Source organism: Hippoglossus hippoglossus, chromosome 24 (assembly GCF_009819705.1).
Source record: "Hippoglossus hippoglossus isolate fHipHip1 chromosome 24, fHipHip1.pri, whole genome shotgun sequence".
Lineage (NCBI taxonomy): Eukaryota > Metazoa > Chordata > Actinopteri > Pleuronectiformes > Pleuronectidae > Hippoglossus > Hippoglossus hippoglossus.
In genome coordinates this window covers 7,924,800-7,946,978 of record NC_047174.1, presented here as the reverse complement: position 1 = coordinate 7,946,978, position 22,179 = coordinate 7,924,800, and the positions used below count along the sequence as shown (strand labels likewise).

At 43.6% G+C, this 22,179-nt stretch overlaps 1 protein-coding gene and 1 long non-coding RNA gene across 13 annotated transcripts in view; one reads left to right on the top strand and one right to left on the bottom strand.

The window, feature by feature from the left end:
• The window catches only part of utrn (utrophin), a 174,200-nt gene that overhangs the window by 3,856 nt on the left and 148,165 nt on the right, over positions 1-22,179 (bottom strand). For 9 of the 12 annotated variants that reach the window (XM_034579148.1, XM_034579149.1, XM_034579145.1 and 6 more), the window contains 7 exons: positions 17,851-17,889; positions 17,273-17,338; positions 14,186-14,251; positions 6,560-6,721; positions 4,686-4,923; positions 1,027-1,102; positions 707-790 (listed from right to left, as the gene is read on the bottom strand). In XM_034579148.1, the coding sequence (XP_034435039.1) occupies positions 707-790; positions 1,027-1,102; positions 4,686-4,923; positions 6,560-6,721; positions 14,186-14,251; positions 17,273-17,338; positions 17,851-17,889 (731 nt within the window). The remainder of the gene's footprint in view (positions 1-706; positions 791-1,026; positions 1,103-4,685; positions 4,924-6,559; positions 6,722-14,185; positions 14,252-17,272; positions 17,339-17,850; positions 17,890-22,179) is intronic. The other 3 variants (XM_034579155.1, XM_034579154.1, XM_034579151.1) reach the window with 3 other exon arrangements.
• LOC117757946 lies at positions 20,540-21,075 on the top strand. Its single transcript, XR_004613205.1, has 2 exons — positions 20,540-20,870; positions 20,920-21,075. It is a non-coding gene; the product is annotated as an uncharacterized LOC117757946 (long non-coding RNA).

Sequence of the window (22,179 nt, the reverse complement as noted above, 5' to 3'; positions counted from 1 at the left end):
GACTCAAGACTTTCATGCAGTAGATGCCTTGTTCACAAGCTCCTTCTACAAATTCCTGTTTATTATTATGAATTATAATATGTACAATGTAAGATTAAAGCTTTAAACTTTCATTTTGTTCTAAAAAAAGTTTGTTATTTGATCAATAACAGTCATAAATTGACGGAAAACGAATGGACTTTGATCAATCAGCTTCGTGCACATTTCAAGCAAAAATGCAAAACTTTTTCCAGTTCCTGATTTTCTGCTCGTCTTTGTCACATTACGACGTGAACTAAATATCTCCGGGTTTTTCGGTCTCTTGCTTCAAATCAACACAGTGTCACTTTTGTATTTTATCTTATTTTAGAGTCCCAAAGATTAATAGAGACAGTTGTTGTTGATCGAAACAATCATTGGAGCCTTTTAAATTATTTCTAACTGAAATAAAGGCTACTGAATTACATCTGGTGGAAACTAAACGATTTCTTGTATCGCTGTTTCAAGAGGGTACAAACTTGCCTAAATCCACATCTTACGCGCCACTTGTGAATTTTCCCTGTGAGGGATGAGTTATTAACAGTCAAACGGAGCAACGTGCACTATTTTTCTGCTGACAAGCGACCTTGTGGTGAAACACAAATCTACCCTCAGAGGCCGGGGAGACACGGTGGGAGAGAGGAAGAGGAGGAGGAGGAGGAGGAGGAGGAGGAGCGGGAAAACTTACGACTGCATGCAGGGAAGGAGTTGTTAATCTGCTCCATTACATCTGCCAGGTCAGAGCTGCTGTTGTGGGAGTCAAGCAGCTCATCTACACACACACACAGACACAGACAGGGTTAAGGTGACAGGGAGTTTAAGTTACCATAGAGAACGTTGATAAGGTGCCAAACCACAGTGAGCAACAAGTTTCCAAATTTGCAGTGTGAGAGTCAAACTGTCAGTGCACCTGCTTGATGCTTTAAAATGCTGAATTCAAAGCACAGAGCTTCTTCTGTCAAGATCAATGATGAGTGTTTCTGTGGCTCTGAGGTCTGAGTGTCTCACCTGAGTTGTCAGTCAGGGGCCCTCGGTCTTGTCCGGCGGGAGAGGACACTCCGTTTACCCTTGCGTCCACTTCCGGCTGAGAGACAGAGGGAGAAAAAAGAAAAAAATCCATCAGCTCAACATAATTATTCCGCCTGGCGTCCGCTTGACAACTTCAAAATCAGCCGTGCGTCACTGTGGCAGGCGGAGACGGGGAAATACCAGGGGGCGCGACGACGAGGCTGTCATGTCTACAACAACATTTCTCATAAACATGTCTCTGCCAATGTCCCAAGCTGAGGTTCACCTGCTACAGCATGAATCACACTCAAACAACCATTTTCATGGATTTATAGTGTTGTGGAGAAAACGCTGAGGTATTTTCAGTGAGTGCAGCTGTGGATAAAACAAACAAACAGGACTGATGACTTGAAAAATTTAAATTAAGATCATTGATCCTGGCTGAAGATAAAACAAATATTCTTATGTCCATAATAAAATATGAAAGACGTGTATTTGTCTTTCTATCCACAGGTTTTCTGCACAAAAACCTGCAGCTGAGAAGTTTATTTGCACCTGAGGCTGATCTGTGCAGCGAGCACTAATGTTGCAGAGAGTGAATCCAGACGACCTTCAATTATCTGAAGAATAATATTGATAATCAGGGTTTGTTTAAGGGGTGAGATTGTATCACTGCTCATTTGGTTCAAAGTGCCGTCCCTGCTCTGCAGCCTCAGACTGACCTCAGATCAGACTTATAAATAAACTGGGGAAAAACACACACAGAATAACGACCTCAGATTCAAGTCACGCCTGATAAGAAAGTTCTGATAAAACAAGGCAGAAAGACAGAAAAAGCCCAGTCACTCCACAGAACGTAATAAAACACTGTTTTAAAACAATCAATTTGACATGAGGGTTTTTTTGTAGCATGAGGGTTTTTTTGTAGCTAAAACATTGAAGACAACTGATCAATGTTTGAAAACACGCTCTGCTGCTCTGATGCACAGAAGCAAACACCTGAGATCCGCTGACATTTACGGCAGAATCCCACATTCCCTCTTCCCTTTAGCTTTTTCCACAGCAAGAAACCAAATCAATGTGCCCCCCCCCCTCTTTGCATCAACCCTGTTCTCCTCCTCCTCCTCCTCCTCCTCCTCCTCCTCCTCCTCCTCCTTCATCTCCTGGTGCCCCCCAGCGCCAGTAAAGGCTAACATGTTGGAAACGTCTCCGGAGCGCAGCCAGTGTCTGGAGGCTCGTCTCAGAATAGCAGGGTTCAGGGCCGTGGCGAGCCTTTCGGGGGGGGGTGGATTTTAATGTGTGCCATCAGGCTGGCCGGGGTTATTGCTCTGCAGCTTGGCAATAACGCTGCGGTTGACAGAAAGACATGTTGACGTGTTGTCAGGACTCTGGGGGCCGGATTCAAATGTCAGACAACGGAAGTTGTTATTTAGAGTGTAGGTAAATAAGTAAGACAATTTCATTTATACGGAAGCTTTCACACAAAGTGCTTCGCTGCAGAAGGGATAAAATCACAAAACACACGAGGCACCAGATCAAATATGAAAGAGGAGACATTAATCATAAAATACATGTTTCCTAAATGTCTGTCTGAACTGATGCTTTTAGCTGCATTTTAAAGTTAGTCTTCAGAGTCCAAAGTCCTCAAGCTTGAGCCTTTTTCAGACATGAACTCCTGAAAACATCTGAACTAATGAAGGCGGACATTTATTCAGACTTTGCCTTTTGCATATGAAGAACTCAGCAGGAGATTCTCAGAGTATGAAGTGTTCACAACAGGAGGTTCAGGTGAAGGGTGACGGCTGAGTGCAGGAGGCAGGACGTGACGTATACATGCTGCTGCGGAAATCAAATGTTTCGGCAACTCGACAAATCGTTTTTCCAAGTTGACATTTTCGTCTGCGTGTTCTACGTGTAAGATATTTGATATTCATATTATTTTAGTTTTTATTAGTTTTGCATCCATTGCATGATAAAAACATCAACAATCATCCTGCTGTATTCTCACAGGGGCTCACTCAAGAGTTCAGAGTTTCCACTCTGCGACTGGCACGGAAATGTGACTCAGACATTTGCCTTCTCACATTCAGCCCCTCTGGATATTATCAGGAGATTATCTGGAGTTCAGTGCAGCTCTGAAAGCAGCCGTATTGGGAGACTATTCCAAAGCTTAGCGGCTTTAGACTGGGAAGCACCATGTCGATCTGCAGCGAACGGGGGGGACCTGATGGCAGCCTGGACAGGGTGCATGCTTTATGGGTGCAAACACCCCGAGCAGCAGGTCCCCTGTTTCACTGCTGGCTGCTCGGACTGTTTACTGCCATCCCCCCACTCTGTCCCTCTCGTTTCCTGTCTGTCCTATTGCCGCTATCAAATAAAGACATAAAAAATGCACCCCCCCTCCAAAAGAAAAAAAAAGGAAACACAATAATAATAAAAGAAAGTTGCTCTTCATCCATTAAAAATCTGCAGAGTCACTTCAGCCGCCTTCCTCAGGCCATAGTTGTCGTGAGTTATGACTGTGCTTCCAGCCCCACATCTACCAGACAGAGCCAATAACGGCTCCGGTGTTTGCTCAGGCTGATTCGTCAGGATCGCCGGTTGTTTGGTTTTGGGAGATTGTGCAATTTTCTACCGTGAAGAAGCAAAGCCACCCTTAGTGAGCAATTAGGCTGCACACAAACACACATCTGAGAGCTATCGATGGAGGGACCGGAGATGGATGCCGCGCTCCTCGGTGGAATGTTAATGATTTGATTAGGATCTAATCTGAGCGTTGATGAGCATGTTTTGTTATTCGAAAGGCACAAAAAGCTGAGGATGAAAACGGATGGGTTATCAGGTTTTGGCTGAGGGGAAGTCTGTGTTAATGAGGGGACAAGTTTATGTTGATGACCGAATGAATCCCTTTAATTTATTGTTATTCTGCATTTGCAATATATTTTACGAGTTGTAGTGAAACAGCGCTGCCAGCTGCTGTCCGGTGTGTGTGAGTGTGTGTGTGTGTGTGTGTGTGTGTGTGTGTAAGAACTGGGATCACTGGCCTGATGCTATTCAGGAACAAGTCTAATAAAGAAAAAGCAAATTATGGCAGAGATAAACTTTAAATCACTGTCGTGTATCTGCAAAAACTTTAATTATGGGAATATTCATGGGAAAATCATTAATTATAGGTATTTATCTAAAACTGCATGTAACTAAGATACAAAGATGGGTTCGGTGGCGTAAGTGTGCTAATAGGTAATAATCATCAATTCCATTTTCGCTGGTAATTTGCTGTTCATCTCGACTTTTTAATTTTGACACACATTGGTGCGATTTTGAATCCAAATATCCGCTCCCTCCCTCCTTGTTGCTTTGAAAGCTCACTCATGACGCCCTCCTTCTACAGCTGATCACTATCCTTTATGTCACTGTGATCGCACCCCTTGAGGTTTTAAGTCCTTGTCTGGGTTGTTTTCTGTCACCGCTGCACTTTGAGTCCAATTTCAGCCACTCTCCATTTTACAGCTGTCAAGGTGAAACCCACAACAGCCAGAGAAACCCGGGTGCTCTTTTTTTTTTGTCCGAGGAATGACAATGTATGAGTCTATGAAAATCCATCTGTGGCTCCTCTCAGCCACTAACTGTCCAACAGATCAGTGGAAGTGTCATGTCACCTGGTGCAGTAGCTGTCGGAGGCGGTGGAGCTGAGACTCCAGCTGTTTGTTGTGTTCCTCCAGGATGTGCATGCGGGCCTCCAGGCGGCCCTTGTGTTGTCGCAGTAGCTTGGCCTCTGCGAGCAGGTCGGCCTCATCGGGATGGGCAGAGGAGCCATCCGACTCCCAGGGGCTGCCGGCGGGGGCCCCTCGCTGGCCATGCTGCTCCTTCAGCTGCTCGTACTCCCTCTGCAGGGTCCTGGGAGTGAGGATAAAGAAGAGATAGTATGTACACAACCACATCTGTATTCAAACACGTTTCCTGAAAGCTGGGCATGCTGCAGCCAACAGCACAAGAGGGGCTTGTGTGATCTTATGGTGACAAATATGTGGTTCAACATTACTATTACTATGTTTTCACCCGTCTGTTTATTTGTTGGTTTGCATGTTTGTTAGCAGGATTATGCAGAAACCACTGGACAGATTCCCACTACACTTAATGGAAGGATGAGATATAAGTGTTACAGTGTAAGATAGAACTTTTCTCAACATTTTCTTTGATTTCCCAGGGAATCATTCATGGATCTTGATTAAAAACAGGCATATTTAGGGAACTGATATCTCTAAGTGTGTGAAATCTGGTGCAGCTTGATGGAATACATGGAGGTATGCTGTTTACTGAGTACCATCCTAGTTCGTAAGATGGATTACACAAGAAGTATTGAATCCTTTTGCACCGTGAGCCAGAGAAGAACTCATTATTTTTGAGTGCTGATCCAGTTAAAGGTGCAAATCCAGGAATTGTTTTTTAATCACTTTTCTTTAGGTTTTGTGAAAAGCCATCTTTCAACATTTTGGTCAATTCTATAAAATACTGAATGGATCCTGATGAAAGATTGCGGTCAGCAGTATAGCGTCACAACAAGAAGGTTCCCAGTTCAAATCCCAGCTCCCCTGTGGAGTTTGCATGTTCTCCCCGTGTTTATGTGAGTTTTCTCCCAAAGTTTAATGAAGGCATGCAGGTGGGATTGGCTCCAGCTCCACCTGCGACCCTCAAAGGATAAATGGCGTAGATAATAGATGTATGGATCTTGATGTAAAAACACTCAGCTACATCTATGGTGTTGAGATGTAAGAGAGAGTTTGGCCTTGGAGGAGGTATTCTAGTTTTATAGTTTTTAGTTCTTTAATTCCTGAAGGACTCAACAGTGCGGGGGGTGAAAATGTGAACACGTGAAAATACCACAGACTCCTCTCCTTTCTCAGTTCGAAATGGAACGACAGACCCCCCGCTGAATCTCTCGCCTCTCTCCCCGCCTCACCCCCTCTCTCGGTGCATAACCATAAGCTGCAGTGCTTTACTTAAGTTGGCATTTATGAGCCTGGCAGTAAAGCTCGCTCTCTCCCTCCTCCCTCTGCTCTCCTGGAGCGCCCGCGTACGTGGATAATCAGTGTTAAATCACCACAGTCGAGCCACCGTCTGAGCATCTCCCCGACAATACATCGTACACTGACTCTGAGCCATCGCCATTTACTAATCAAACCGAGGAAGGTGTTGGCGTGCGAGACAGATGGGGGGGGGGGGGGGTACGGGAAGTGTGTGTATGTTTACGTATTGTGCACTGGAGAGTGACATTGAGCATGTGTACTCGAATGGCACCAGGAAGCAGAGTAAACAGTGCATGGGAATAAGAAAAGAAAAGATTAACACAGATTTATTTGAAGTATTTGAAACATTCAGGTTCCATAGAGGGGACTTTTCTCAACCTCATATTGATATTGAAGAAATCTGAGATTATCCACGGACATAAGTGATACTTATTATTCTCTGGGTGTTGAACAACCTCTTGTCACTCTGAGTTATCTCACGTCGCTTGCATGATAGAATGCCGTACCTCTGCTCCTCCTCCAGCCGAGCGATGATCCGCTCCAGCTCACCCCGCTCCTCCCTCTCCACAGCCTGGAGGATCTGGGCAGGACTCTGGGGCTGACTGCAGGGGGAGCCCTCCCCTCCCAGCGTCTGGCAGTACTGCAGGATCAGGGCATGCTCGTCATCCCTGTGGAGAAAAGTAATTTTGTCCCAGTTAGATCATTTCAGCTCACTTTCTGTACAGTTGCTTCAGAGGATGTCATTGTCTTCTTTCATGAACCAATTTCCTTGTACAGCTAATAACACAAGGTTGTAACAAAGGTGTGTGTGTGTGAGGAAAATGCCACCTTTCTTTAAATACGGATAAAAAACGACAGCTTCCATGCAGCTAATCTAAACAAAGATCGTGGTACAGCTGCCACCGCGATATGCCAGATCCTAGCAACTGTAGGTCTGTGACACTGTAAGCTCCCCCCATCCCTGTGGAACGCAGACGTGTCAGTCTCTACTGATCTGATAAGTGGAATGAGGGAGAGCTGTGAGGAGACGGGGGGGGAGCAGAGAGGAGAGACAGAGCCTGGCAGACAGATGGAAAGATACGGGGGGGGGGGGATGGCTGCTGGTGTGTAGCTGTACATGTGTGTGTCCGTTTCTTTATGTGTGATCTCAGTGATCGGGGCACAGCTGTCACCTTCACTCCGAAAAGAACGACCTCATCCTTGAAGACCTGACAACCAGACGTGCACACACAGCAAAAAAGATGGCAGACTGTTATTTAAAAAGCCCTTTTCGTTGCTAAAGTAACTGTCATTTTCAGACACACTTTGACAACTTGAGTTTGGCTGAGAAAGTTTAGTGGCAGGGCTATATCTGGGTAGTTTTCATGAATCCAGCTCCAGTTCAAGTGTCTGCTCGTGTTAAAGCACCTGTATGTAACCTTTACTGAGGGACAGCGCCCTCTGCAGCCACTTGTGGTGATTCATTCAGTCGGGCTCACTGTGCCAGTGATAAAGTGGTTTTCACCGACAGAGAAAACAAAGCCTATAAATCTGACTGTGTAGCCCCACTCACTAAAGTGAAACATAACTGAATGGTGGATATAACCCATGATCCCCGGCTTCCTGAGCCCAAAGAGCTGCTGCTGTAACAAATTCACCAAACTGCAGGATATTGCAGATAAATGCAGTTTAAATGCTTTTTAACTGATCTGTGGTTCAGCATTAGTCTTGAACATGCCGGGCCTGATTCTGACGGTTTAAGCCGCTGACTATCAGTTTGTTCTCACTGGAGATCGTACCCACTCACCAAAACTGCATAGAAGAGATGTTATGGGTGAGGAGTGGGAGGGACAATTTTCCATATAACAAATCAGTGAACCCTCATACTTTTATTTTAAGAGGAAGAGTTGCTTTAATATCCTGTTGATACATTGCATTAAAACAAATATATCTTGACCAAAAGTTCTGTTATGAATATTAAAGGTATTATATAAATAAAACAACACTCTTATAGTTATGTGGGAGACAATGAGTTGTCAGATAATCAGACAATTGTTTATATTTTATACACCAATAAAGTGAAAAGTTATAACTCATGGGTACACAAGAGAATTGGCCGTGTCAAGAAGGCCAAGAAAATTAAGAATCAGCACTAATTCCTGTTTTCTGAGTTGCATGTTTTAGATTTATTCGTTTTTATGGTTTAAACATACGCTTGACACCTTTTAAAACATTTACAGGGTTTACACAAACACACTTATCTGGGCACGGCCATAAGTGAGTGTTTAATCCTTGGCTATAATGAGCACGTTAATCAAATACGCTCCGGAGGGCAGGCTGACAAGCTGAAATGTCTAAAGTTTTTCAGAAGACAGCCTTGAATCGCACCATGGGAGACAATCAATGAGTGAGCAGCAAAGATATTCAGAATGCCATTATCACCACATGCATAACAAGAGAGGTTACAAATATTAAGTATTTATAATATTCGTGATTGGGGCAAGTGGAGCCGGTGAGAGGTGCAGAGAACGAGGCTTTCACTTGTTCAAATAAAAGAGACCAGTACGCCGAACCAGTAGCCTTCCATGTAGACCTAAGAATAAAAACATTAACCAGCCTCAGCTCCTTCTGTCATTCAAAACTGAAGTTCGGAACCTTTCTTCCTTTAAGAATTGGATTTGCGTCAAACTTGGGTTCAACCAACTCATGTTTTTTTTTTGTGAAATGAAAGGTACGACCGATGAAAGAGACATGAAACAAATTTTAAAAGGAGAGAACACAATGTTTTGAACCTTTCTCCGTTAAAGAGGAAAACACTACGCAGCTGTTTTGATCTCCGGCACCTTTTATATTTACAGTTCCTTCCAGAAGTTCTTTCTTTAAACATAACTTTTTCGAACTTTGCCGATACAGTATGTACGCACAGTATGCTTGTGGTTATTCATCAGTTTCCCTCTGACATGACGACTGACGCCAAGCTGAAACTGCTGATAGACTACACAAAGAAAGCTGGCAGACACAGAAAGATGATTGTTTTCTGTGGAGAGTGTTGAAAATAGGTGGCAGCGAGGCCGGCTGGGGGGCTGGCGGATGAGCTCTTGTGCAAGCGAGTGACCAATTAGGCCGGTCCCTGACACTGGGAAGAGGCAGCAGGACTATGCAGCGGGCAGGAGGAGCCCAGAGGACGGCAGGAAGGGCGGGGGGGGATTATTACATGTGAAGACGGTCACTGTACAGAGGCTGGAGCCGGCTCACAAATCAACTGCTGAGGAATACTGGGACAAAGAGGAAGTGCAGTAGAAAGGACTGCGGAAGAAGAAGAAGAAGAAGAGAGACGATGATAGAGGAGGAGAGCTTCATTGTGGGGGGGAGGAATCAAATGTGAATAATGGTGATGAATGGCGAGGCTATTTGCTGCAAGGCATTGTGGGTATGGGTGATGTTGGGTGAGGGTGAGCAGAGGACACAGCTGAGGGAACTTTTACAGTCTCTGTCTGACGATCGTCTCCGGGCCTGAATACCTCGGCCAAGGAGGTTATGTTTTCACCCCCTTTGTTTGTTTGTTTGTTTGATAGTAAGCAAGATTACACAAAAACAACAAAACAGATTTCCACAAAACCTGGTGGAAGGAAGCGGTATGGGTCAGGGAAGAACCCATCAAATTTGGGTGCAGATGTGGAACAGGGGGCGGATCCTGGATTTGTATTATTCATGCTTTCTCTTACATTTCTAGATAGGCTGTTTTTCTACAATTTCGCAGTTTTCCCAATAATAATTTATGGATCTTGATAAAAAAAATAAAAAAGATCAGCCTGTAGGGAACTGATATCTGTGAGTGTGTGCAGCCTGATTGAATTCAGGGAGACTGTTGGCCCTTCTGGTTTCTAGCCATTATATCGCAAAGCAAGCAGCTCCTCCAAAGCTGAATATCAGCTGAGTAGACAGAGCGAGATAAAGAAAGAGAAACAAGGAAATAGGGGATATGAGAGAAAAAGCAGGGACCTCTCCCTCGGGCAGGGGCTGCATGTCTTTCATTCCTCCCCTCTGGTGCGATATTAAAAAACCTCTCTCTCTGCGGACCTCCACATTTGGGGACTGCTCATTGTGGAAGTGTATTGTTTATGACGCAGGGCTTCAAAGAAAAGTATCTCAATGTTTACCTCTGTGCTTAGCGTTCAGTCTGAAGGTTGCCTGGGCCCAAAGGTAAAACATGATTAGACTACATCTAAAAATGATGAAAGGAGACGAGAGAGAGAAGGAGGGGTGGTGGAAAGAGAAAGGGGTGGAGAAATTAAAGAGAGAGCGACGAGCGTAAAGGGCAAAAATATGAAAGACAAGGAAAAGGGGACAGCGCTGGGGAGAGACTGGAAAGCGAGAGATAACCAAACAAAAAAAGGCCGGGCGCGAAAAAGAAAAAAAAGGGGGAAGCTGAGAGTCTCTGCCCTCGGTTTGTGTCCTGAGGCGCTGATGACAACATTGTGCTGTAGCTGGAGGTCAGAGGAGGCAGGCAACACTGACTTCCTAATTAAGGATTCCCTTTTAGATAAAAGCTACACAGGACTGAAATGAAACAAGCAGTGAGGCCACACACAAACGCACACGCAGGCTCTGAAAGATCAGAAAACACAATCTGAGAGACCTAAATGTGCAAATTGGCCAACGCAGTCAACCGTGTTGTATCTGTGTCGCCAAGACGCGGCCAGGAAGACACCTCCCCCTGAACAGTCGTGCAGTTCGGGGATCGTTTCTGCGAGCGTGCGTCCTCAAAATACAACCGCGCGGAGCGGAGTGACAGACAAAGAGGCTCGCGTGGAATCAGCTGGAGGCGGGAAAGAATAAATCTCACAATAGAAGAGAGGAGAGACAATCAAACACTCACACACCAAAGGCGTTAAAAGAAGGAAGGGGGAGGAGAGTTATTTCTTAGCTGAGAAGTGTGACAGCACAATGGCTCCGTCTTTAGTGAAGAGATACGGCTGAGGGGACTGTTTTACTGTCGTATCTACCAAACCACAATGCTGCCATTTTAACATAGGATTTCAAAGTCACTTCTCCTTAAAAGTGGGACACATTGGTGAGTAAAAAACAAGGATCCTCCCCCGATTCTGTCCTTTTCAAATGAATGCAAATGGGATTTTATCACAGCACAGTAACATTTCCCTGCAAAGACCTGAATTAACTCAAGCTGTAATAAAAAACGGTTTTCACAAGTAGCAATTTCCATCAAAGACGATTCAACATTAATTAGCTCATAGTCACAATTAAGAGTCAACGTGTAGGGAGTCAATTAGGATAAGTATCCTCCGTATAAGAATAAATTATTTCCGTGCAAAAACAGCAATAACAATCCATAAGAGGATAAAAAAGTTGTATGGATGTGCTTCATTTTCATTTCCAATTAGTGCTACTGTTTCGAGTGCAATACACAAAAATTAACATCATCTCTCAGAACCCAAAGTTCTCTAGTGAGAGGTTGGTCTTTATATAATACACAGAATAAGACACATTCGGCTTTGCAATACAAAAAAGTACGATAGGATGAAGTACTAGTATCCGTTCTAGACACGCCTCTTTGAATGGTTCTCCTAAAGCAGCTCTATAAGACACTGTCACTTTTTAGTTTGCATGTTTGTTGTGTGCAGAGGTCTTTACCAACGTCTATGCTGCAGAGTGAAGTTATAAAACGTTGTGTTCATCCTACCTGGTTTATCTGCAGCGAAGATTTTATAGTACAGATTTGAGAATTATAGTAAAGTTTATATAGAATTTGCTTAAAAATGTTCAGGTGTGTGGTTTACTATAAGTTTCAATGATTAACAATTGACTTAACTGGTGGTATTTTATTATACATTGCATGTCGGATATGTCAGTGGCCTGTTTAAGCAAGCGACACAACTTTTCAAAATAAAAGCTTGGTAATTCAACTCGATATAAAGCAACGCAGCAGAAAAACGAATGTTGTGCTTATACTTGAAGACAAATAACCAAACAGGAAGGGATTCCATGAATGTTGCTGTCATGACGGAGATCAGCCACTGCGACTCCCGTGAATGTCTACGTCAAATGATCTGGCGGCGATTTTGACCAGCAGTTTGACCCAGTTGCTGACAGCTGCTGTCGTTTATCCGAAGAAGTAGAAGACGACATGTTTAACTCCATCTGATTAACAAGAATGAAGCCGAAAAGATGAATGGTTCACGAGATCTGTGTTCCCCATACAGACAGACAGACATTTGTGGAAGAAGTCGGTAGATACAGTACATACACACACAGGTGCTATATTGTGCTTCATGCTGATAAGTACAAAGCCGTTCTCGTCAAACTGAAAAAAAACTGACTGACATTGAAATTTCCTTTTTTCTCCGGCTATTGTTCTCTTTTTTTTCTTCCCAGCTACATTATAGCTGCTGTTGTTTTGCAGAAACGCACAGAATGAAACTCTCAGAGAAATGACACTGATGTATAAGTGAGTGAAACTGTTTTTTTTTCTCTCCCTCTGCTGTTAAAACCATTAGCCTTCATCCAGCCATCATCTTCCTCACCTCATTAGTGCTCCACACACTTCTGTGTTCGAGCCTCTGTGTTGTTTCAGAGCTGGCAGCAAAACATAATGGCTGCTTCTCTTAAGTAAAGCCTCAGTACAAAGCAGAAAAGCGAGAGCGAGGAGGAGGAGGAGTGGGGATAATGTGTTTGTCCCGCATTACGAGTATTTTGAGAAGAAAATAAATCCACCTCTGCCTCCACCTTCCCCTGATTTTCACTTTCTATTCTTCTTTCCTTCGATTGATCAGCTGAAAAGAGAGAGATCGGAGAAACGCAGCTTTTGGGAATCTTCCATCGAAAACACCTTCTGTTCCTGAAGAGCCCTATTCTGAGAAGCAAGGTCGGATGGAGGTGAGGTGTGGGAGCAGCGGTCTGCACAATGCACGCAACTACAGCGAGGAATTCAACCCACAACAGACAGATGATGGTGCATCACTTCATCTTCACTGAAGACTCTCGAAAGGTTTAAACATCTTCCCATGTGAATCCACTATTGTGCTGTAACACTTTATTTTGGAAGAATTTCGTTTTCGTCTGAAAACTTCATACAAGCAATCTTTTTGCCCTCAGTCTCTCTTTTGTTGCTTTGTGCTACTTTCTTACTTTTAGAAAAAATAATCTGCACACTCAATGTCGTACAAGCTCATGCACAAATGATTGATTTCAATGATTTTCACACATCCATCCATGAACTGCTGATTTACAAATCTGTGAAGAAGATCTAGGATCAGGGAAATCTTGAGATCTACAAGGCAAGTGACAAGTACTTTTGTTTCCACACACGTTTCCCTCCTCCTCTCTTCTGTTGCTTTTGCACACTAATCTATTCTACATTTTCCAACTCTGTAAAGACGATCTGGTAAATCTTGAGATCTACAAGACAACAGCAAAGTGACAAGAGCTTGTGTCCGTGGGCCCAGAGGGCGTTTGAACCTTAAGAGCTCATTCCCCTGATTAGGATCTTGGTTGGGAAGACAGACTAATGCGCCCCCCCTTCAACCTGAATGGTCTGTAGGAGACATGCACATGCACTTGATCACAGCAGAGACTGATGCTCCTTATCAGCCCCCCCCCCCCCCTACGATTTCTTCTCCTCTTCCATGTTCTCATCTCCTGTCATCAGAGATAACTGGTTGTTATCAGAGATCCTGAAACCAATCACTCCCACTGCTCAGTGTTGGCACTCTCATCCATTACATTTGTCCCACAGCCCACTCACCTTCCCGTCTTACTCAACCACATCCCATTGTCTTTTTTCTTCCTGACTCAACATTTCTATTGCTCTTCCAGTTCTCTCACACTCTTTTCAGGAATGTGGAGGCCAACCAGTTTTTTTGGTCTTTGGCTGGTTTTGATAAGATGAAGCCAGGTAATGAACGTGGATCTGTCACAGCAACATGATGAAGCTAATTATCAACAAATATGTACAGAGAAAAACTAAATCAGTGAGAAAAAAAAATGTAATCTTCAGCTTCCAAAGTGTATATATGAAAATAAAGAGGTTTCGATATACGTTTGTAGACACGTGGTAGTTTAAGCGAGAAAATAATACATGTTTTTTTTTTTTTTGTGACGTGTAAAATGAAATATTGGAAATGACAGTCACTTACATGCTTCCTGTGGCTGAGCTGCTGTCTGTGGGCAGGGAGCCGTTGGAGCGTTCCATCTGGGCCAACCTGAGGTAAAAAAGAAAAAAAACATCAGGGACCAACTCGCACACATTTAAAATCTGTCATCATCTCATAAAATTTCTGAACGTCAGTGTAAACAAAGGGGGGTCTCAGAGGCACAGCGGCACACCAATGAAGATTTGTAGTCCCAGAGCAGGATAAATGACAAAGGCCTAAACCGACTATTGTATTTCTGTGCAGAAACATATTTTTGAGACCGTGTCTGCAGGAGCATTTTCTCTGGGCATAGATCCACACAGAGAAGTGATGCTAATGAGGCTGGTTCCCCCGATTAGAGCCTGTGTTCAGTCGAACTGTGATACAGCAGCAGCAGGGTCGTCCAGCAGGTTAATGATATGATCCACACACTGTACTGTGGGATGAAAGTGCACTAAACCAGGATAAAGGTGTGATATGTCGGTTAGATATACTTTATGCTGGAATTGCATGAATCAAATCATTTTAAAATGCAAATCTACACGCCACAGTATAATCTCCAATGTCAGCATCCACAGTTCAGTTAAAATTGTAATTCATACGCCTCGTGTCTGTGTCAGCGCTGATAAAACAGTGCCGTCAGAAGCACTGAGCGAAGGTTAATGGTGCGTGACCGACGGAAGGTTACAGGCCGAACACAGCAGCGCCGCATCAGAGGACCACTGATGATTAAAGGCTCGTGTGGAAGGACACGCTGGGGTCTGTTTTGACGTAGCTGTCCGCTTTGAGGAGATGAGATCGGAGAGATTCCTTCAAAGGGCTCGATGGGATTCATGCAACGTGGGATACTTGAGCATCTTAACATTCAGACTTTCTCTCAAAATCGGACATGACAGGTTTTCAGTCTCGGTGCAGCGGAACATTAGTTTGAGGATGTTGGCGATGATTTACTGCCGCACACACGCTGTGTACATGGGTGTGTGGATGTTCGCTGCAGCATCGTTTGAAGTGGGTGGAGGGAAAAAGGAAAAAAGCCACCGGGCCAATCTGTTGCTACTCGGATCGCAGCAGTAAATCTATAATGTCAGCAGCTACAGTGGGAGGTAGCTGCATGTTTTCTAGGTTCACTAAGCGAGCGTGTTGACAGTTATCTGACATTTAATGTATGCAGGGGTTTTTCTTTACCATTAGAAAGCTTAGGCAGAGCGCCTACGCATTTTTACACAGCACCTAAATCAAGTGAACATAAAAAACGTACTGTTCTGCTCTGCGGAGCGAGGACACCGCATTGGCCCTAATATTAGAAAATATATTTTTCTTTAAACTTGGTTTTTAAGCTAGAATTAACGCCCTGTGGTTGTGTGTGCTTCTGTTAACCACTGCAGCTTCAGTCTACATACATGACATCACCGTGACCTTTGACCTTTAAAAACCAAAATCTTAATAGTCCATTTTGGAGTCCAAGTAAACGTTTGAACTAAATTTGAGGACATTGCCTCAAGCTGCTTCTAAGCTGTGGCTTTCACAAACCAAATGAATGATTTGTAAGGTCATAGTGACTTTGGACTTTGACCTTTGACCAGGAAATTCTAATGAGTTCATCCTTGATTCCAACTGGATGTTTTTTAACCTAATCTGAATTCCTCTCAAAGCGTTCTTGAGATATTGTGTTCACAAGAGTCCAACGAATGGACAACTCCAAAATATATTTCCTCCGGCCACTGGCTGTCGAGGACGCAGAGGCATAAATGTAGAGGTTGATTATTTCACTAGACCTTTCTTTTAAATTGCAATGACTACCAGTGCAACTACATTCTTTTGTTGCCTTACTTTTGCTAAGATAATGAGAGTGGTTCGTTCTTTAGTGAGAGTAAATTTGCATTACAAGTGTTTAATATGTCCAGTTTAACTTGCAGGAGATTCTGAAGGCTGCTGTGATGTGTTCGTCTCCCACAGAGGGAATAAATTCATGACAAGTGAAATCGAGTTTTAAACATCTCCCGACGTCTTTACAAAAATGAGAAAATCTGTCAAACGGACAAGAATCACGCCTGTCGCAGATGATGAGCTCAAAAAGACTGAGCCGCAGGAAAAAAAAGAAATCATGTGAGAAGACAGACGTGAGCGATGAATCAACTGGCTACAGTAACTCAGTCAGCTGACCAGCAGCCACTGGGACAGTGAGCTGTCTGCAGACGCTCAAGCGAACAGAAAGTTTGGTCGGCAGCCAAACGCCGTTACATTGTCAGATGGTTGTGAGAGCTTGAGAAAGTTGCAGCTCAAATCCATTCATTACGAGCCTTGTTGTAGCAGTGTTATTTTGTTTGGCGCACAGTGCGATCACTCACAAAGAATGTGAAGGATTTCTTCAGCACATAGAGCTCGCTCCATCACTGAGCATATTTGTTTCTCTGTTCTCCGGGCTAATGGAAAAACAACACCGGGAGTTGTGTTTGTATAGATACTGTAATAAGATTGGATTTCTGCTTCGTTTCAAACATATTCCGATGGGTTTTATTCAAAATATCTGCACTACAGGCTGCTTATGATACTGAATCAAGTTTTTGGTTTTTATTTTATTTAAATCCATCTACTGCAAATCAAATTTATACATTTATATTTCTGCGGATCCTTTAAAATAACATAATATGGTGCTTTTTAACTTTGTATTGATTGGTAAATGTAATTTCGCCTGCTTCCAGGCCGCTGCTGTTTTATACTTAATTCATGCTTTTAAAATCACTGTACAGGGATTTGATTTGGTTTTTCTTATTGTTGTCAATATTAGATTATTGTTGCATAGTCATGCATTTTAAATGCAAGGCAAATGCGAGTTGGAGTGAGGGAATTACACTCTGGCATTTCTTGGAAAAAGGTTTGAAACAATAGAAAGTATTTATTTATTATTTGTAATATATCATCTAAAACAAAGATAAACATTCAGACGGTCCTTTAAAAGTTGGTTTCTTGTTCTGTAATCAAGCTCTTGAGATTCTTTTCACGTGCAACATACAAACACAGTTATCAACTCTTTGGATGTGTGTTTGTGGCGTCTGACATGACGAGATGATGGCAGTGGAATGTGCGTACCTGCTGGCATACTGCTCTATCCTGGAATGGGTGTCATCATGAGAGAACTGAGGTGACGGGGACAGCCTGGAAATGAAGGGGAGGGGGGGTAATGGAGATGAATCAGATTGGGCATGCTCACACAACCTCGTTAACACACACACACACACACACAAACACAGGCACATGCATGGACAACCTGTTTGCACACAGCCTAATGGCCCCTCACAACATCACCTAGAAAAAAAACCCAATCGGATGATCGTAGAGAGAGAAAGAGGAGAGCGGGATGATCTACGGAGCGGTTGGATGGATTCTGACAGCCACTGCTCGGGTGAGCGACTGAATTCTAGTCGGATGCTCTAGAGAGGAGCAGGAGGTGGTGGGAAGGAGACAGTGGGGTGAGTTTTGTTTTTGGTTGCATGTTCAGCCAGTGGATGAGGCAGGCAGGCAGGCAGGCGGGCAACATGCAGTGCGGTCATGGCTAAGTTGGTGTGAGGACGTAGGAGGGAGGTGAGCGAGAAGAGGAGGGAGTGAAAAGGTGGTGCATTCCAGTCTGGACGAAGAGGGGTGCAGTTTCTGGTGTCGTAGATACTCACTCGTACTGCTCCGGACACATGCTGATGAGGGTGACGGGACTGTAAGAGAATCGGAGGGAGAGGAGGGAGGGAAGGGTACCACAAAAACAGTTGAGGGTCAAATAAACACAGCAGGTGGAGGCAGGGTCTGTGACTCAACACACAGGGAAGTCATGTAAAACACACGTAAAACAGTCACCGGTACGCGACACCACATGTCGCACCCCTGTGGCGTGTTGTAAAAACCTGCTTCACAATAGACCTGGGACACATTAGATGTAGGTTGACGGATTAAAAAGCGGTCAAAATGTGCCAGTGGGCGCCTCTGCACTAATGGACCCTGGTTGTGTGGGTGAAAGCTTTTACAGAGCAGGGTTGAGTACGTCAGCTGCTGTTACACACGTTAAATTATACGATATGGTCTTAATACATTTATTTTTCTCATTTATTTCCTGCAGGACTTAATCAAATGGCATGCCAGGAATAAATATACAGCAGAATCGATTCTCGGGTTAATGTATTATTGACCACAAATATCAATATAATGATTCCAGATTACCCTTCATCTTATCTTCTTCACACTTGACATTTGAGTATTATGGGCCCGAAGAACTGTTGTGTTGAATTTGGTATGATATATTAAATATGAATTAAATGTAAATTCTGCTCTTTGTCCAGCAGGGCCCAGACACACGTCCGTGAATGTACCAGTGGCAAACCATCGCCTCACGTTCACTTCCAATCTGTGCGAGTGAGGAGGTGCACAAAACATCCTCAAATCGCTGCATGGCTTCGAGTGGAGTTTGACTTTGCTGAGCTCTGACCCGTGATATTCACTTTGTGTGACCTCGCCCTCAGGGTTCTAAGGACTGAGTCTTGGATTCGGTCTTTAGCTGCTGCGGCTCAGTTACTGCAGGTCACTTTTAAAGTTGTAGAGAAAAAGCTGCAACCAGCATCACCACAGGCCAAACAAACAGCCAAGTCCAAACAGGCAGACAGCTAATGAAGCTACTGCTCTTTAGTGGTTTTGGGATCTAAAGCATTAACAAGCAGGAGGATAGAGTGTATGTGTGTATGTGTGTATGTGCCACAAATTTCACAGTTTCTGGTTCCTAGTTTGTGGGAACTGCTGCAATTCTGAGAGACACACAGAATAAACTGTTATCTGTAAGCGAGACTGGACGACTTCTAATGTCATAAACACAAAGAATCGTGTTGTTTTCATGCATAGCAATTGGTGAGATAACAGTTGACGTTGACGTTCTTTCGCCTTGCTCTTTTTGTTCTCACATTGAAGCAGGGGAAACTCAGCGGGACACGTGTGGCATGGTGGTTAGGAATCTCATGGCTGGGCGGCCAATATAGTCACACTTCTGTAGCTGTGAGGAGAATTCAAAATGTAGCCGGGGATTTGTGACAGAATAGAAGTTAAATAAAAAGGAGGGGGTGAGAGAAAAGGAGAAATCGGGGTCGGCAGGGCAGACTGAGCGAACTACTGCGAGCGGGAGCTGGAGCGGTTTACGTGCCCCTGACCACAGAAAGAACAGTCAGTGTGTTCTTTTTTGTTTTTAACGAGAGCGATGACAGTTTTCATCGGCGTCAAAAAGTAATAGGGCATTGTGAAGTGTAGATTGTTTTCCTGTCAGCGGAATTTGTCCAATACCAGCATCCAATGACATTACTTTAACCTTCAGATGGGCGCACTTGAGCACTAGTAAAGGGAGAAACACGCGAAACAGAGAGAGAGAGGGAGGAAGATATTGGACTTGAAGCATAAGAGAAAAAGAATGGGGAAAAAGGCGAGTAAAGCAGAGAGAGAGGAGGAATTCACGACAGACCTTGGGAGTATTTGAGGTCTGACAAATGTGGCTGCATGTTGTGCCTGCTGAAGTATAATAACAGGGCGCGGTGCAGAGCTCTGTTCACATTTCACTTCATTTCATTTCACTGGTGTCGCGCTAGAATTCTGAACAGACGGAGCTGCAGTCAAAATCTGTGGCAACGAGGAACCAAGAATATATAATACAGTATTCATGAGAGATCACCGCCAGTTGATATATTATGAGCATTTTAAGTCAACCGCCTTGATTTTAAAAAGAAAAACGTGCTTTAAGCAATAATGTGGCCTTTTTCTATTCAATCTGAGAGCAAATTACGAAAACCGAAAAGCAAAGTGAGTTTTCAAAATGACACAAAATTAGCCGCTTCCGCTTCTCCGCCCTTTTATGTGGTGCTGACCAGACTGAGCTCGCAGAGAGTGAGCGAAACTCAGTCGGGCAGAAAATTCCTCAAACACCATCAGTTTAAAGATGGAGAGGATTTAACAAAGCTTTTAATAAGAGAAGTTAATGTCTTGATTTTTGAGCTTGTGGTTAGCAAATGGTAATGGGCCTTGGTTGAGCAATAAACACCCTCACACAGGCTGTAAATCCCGGGCTGGTGCGAACACGAGGAGCTCGGTGTTTTCCACCTGCTTCTTTCAGAGAAGTTGGAATGGACTCAGAAAGAAGCTGAAGCCAAAAGATCTGATGTATTTTGTCATCGTTTTATGTACTCGACACATCACACAGTGGGTTTCGTGTAGTTTAGTCCATCATGGTGCGGTGGTCTCTCTGTCACTGTGAGCGCTGCTTCTCTCTGCTTCTCTCTGCTTCGCTCGCTCCTCTGTTCTCTCTCTGTCAGGAGTAAAAGAGCATCTGAGCCTGTTGACTCCTGCACCTCCTCCGCTAGTGACTGAGAGATTGACTCAGTGACGCAGTTAGAGATATAGAGAGATACTCCCGTTTTAATCATTTTGCTCATATTGTATTATGGCTGTATAATGTGAATCAGAGAGTCTAGTGGACATGTCTTTGTGTTTGCATATGAACATATACAGTATATACACTATACAATCTATATAAATGATATGTTTTAATCTATATACAGTGGGTATGATTGGAAGCAGATCATTATATGAGGGATTTGGATGCTAAATTAATAAATTCTGTATAAATTCCGCTGCGTCTGCCTTCATCACCAAATCGTCCAACCATAAATTGGTCTGTGGCTTCTTCCGAGTATGAAACAGACTCGGATATTAGTAATTAGTTTTTTAAGGAAAAGTCTGGAGCAACGGACTGGGACATTTGCCTTCTCACATACAGAAACCCTAGTCCTACTTACAGCACACTTATCTCCATATAGTGTACACGTACCAAAGCAAAGGGGATGTTTCCCTAACTATAAATTAAAAAACTACTTTGCTGTCATATGCCGATAAAAAGTTTACAAACCAAACATTTTTAGGACCTGATCCTGAAGAGTATAAAGCAAAAAACGTTAGTCACTAAATTCCAAATCCACGTTCAAAGCCCTTAACCTCTCAACTAATGCAGCAGAATCCTCTATCTGGTGATGTCGGGTGAAAGGCAAAAACCAACAGTGAGTGGGAAAAACCATTAGAATTAAGTTCTTTCACATCAAATATAGCTGCGACAAATCAGAAATCCTATCTGGCGTGAAATTAAGCAAAGATTAAAGTGGGAGGTGAGAGTGGGCGGTGGTTTTGCTCTCTCAAGGTGGAGGGGAAACGGAGTGGGTGGAATAAAAAAATGATGATGATACAAGTGCAGAGAGACAGAGAGTGAGTGCATTAGAAAGGGCAGTTATACAGGAGACAATCTAATATTCTCGGCTGCCGCTCCAGCACTTGAAAAATTATAACTTCTTAGAAGTTCTCTTTGTTAAGATGACCAATGGAGCCTGACAGCGCATTAGAAAGGATTTAAGGGGACATTAAAAAGAAAATCAAATCTCTTATTATTAAAAGTACACAGCAGAAGGAAAGTGGAAAACTTCTATGGCGTTCAGTCCATTACTCAGCAGTCCATCAACGAAGCTGAGAAATTGGGAGCAATCACTTTCTTATTACAGGCAAAATGGCAGCATACGATATGATGTTTACTTAATCTGTGTAAATCCTCTTTATGAGCAGGGACTAGACCTTGCTCCAATTACAGAGGAATCCATTTCAATTTGGGTCAGAGTTTTCATTTTCAGTGATATGAAGATGAGAAGAGCCAGAAAACGGTGATGCTACACCACAGGCCTCTGAGTGAATGAGCATTATAACACGGATCCAGAACTTTTACGCAGCTTTAAAGCTAGAAATCGCACACACAGAGGCTTCTCACTGCGCATTAAGCTGTCTCTAGAGAACACATGCCTGTGGTAACATGTGGATAGCTCACGGCTCGCAGAACAGACTCAATGCAGTGAAAAGAGATGGGGAAAATGATGGCCGTGAAACAGAACTAAATTTCCTCCAAGTCTCCATTCCCTCCTGCCATATTTCGAAAAGATCTCCAC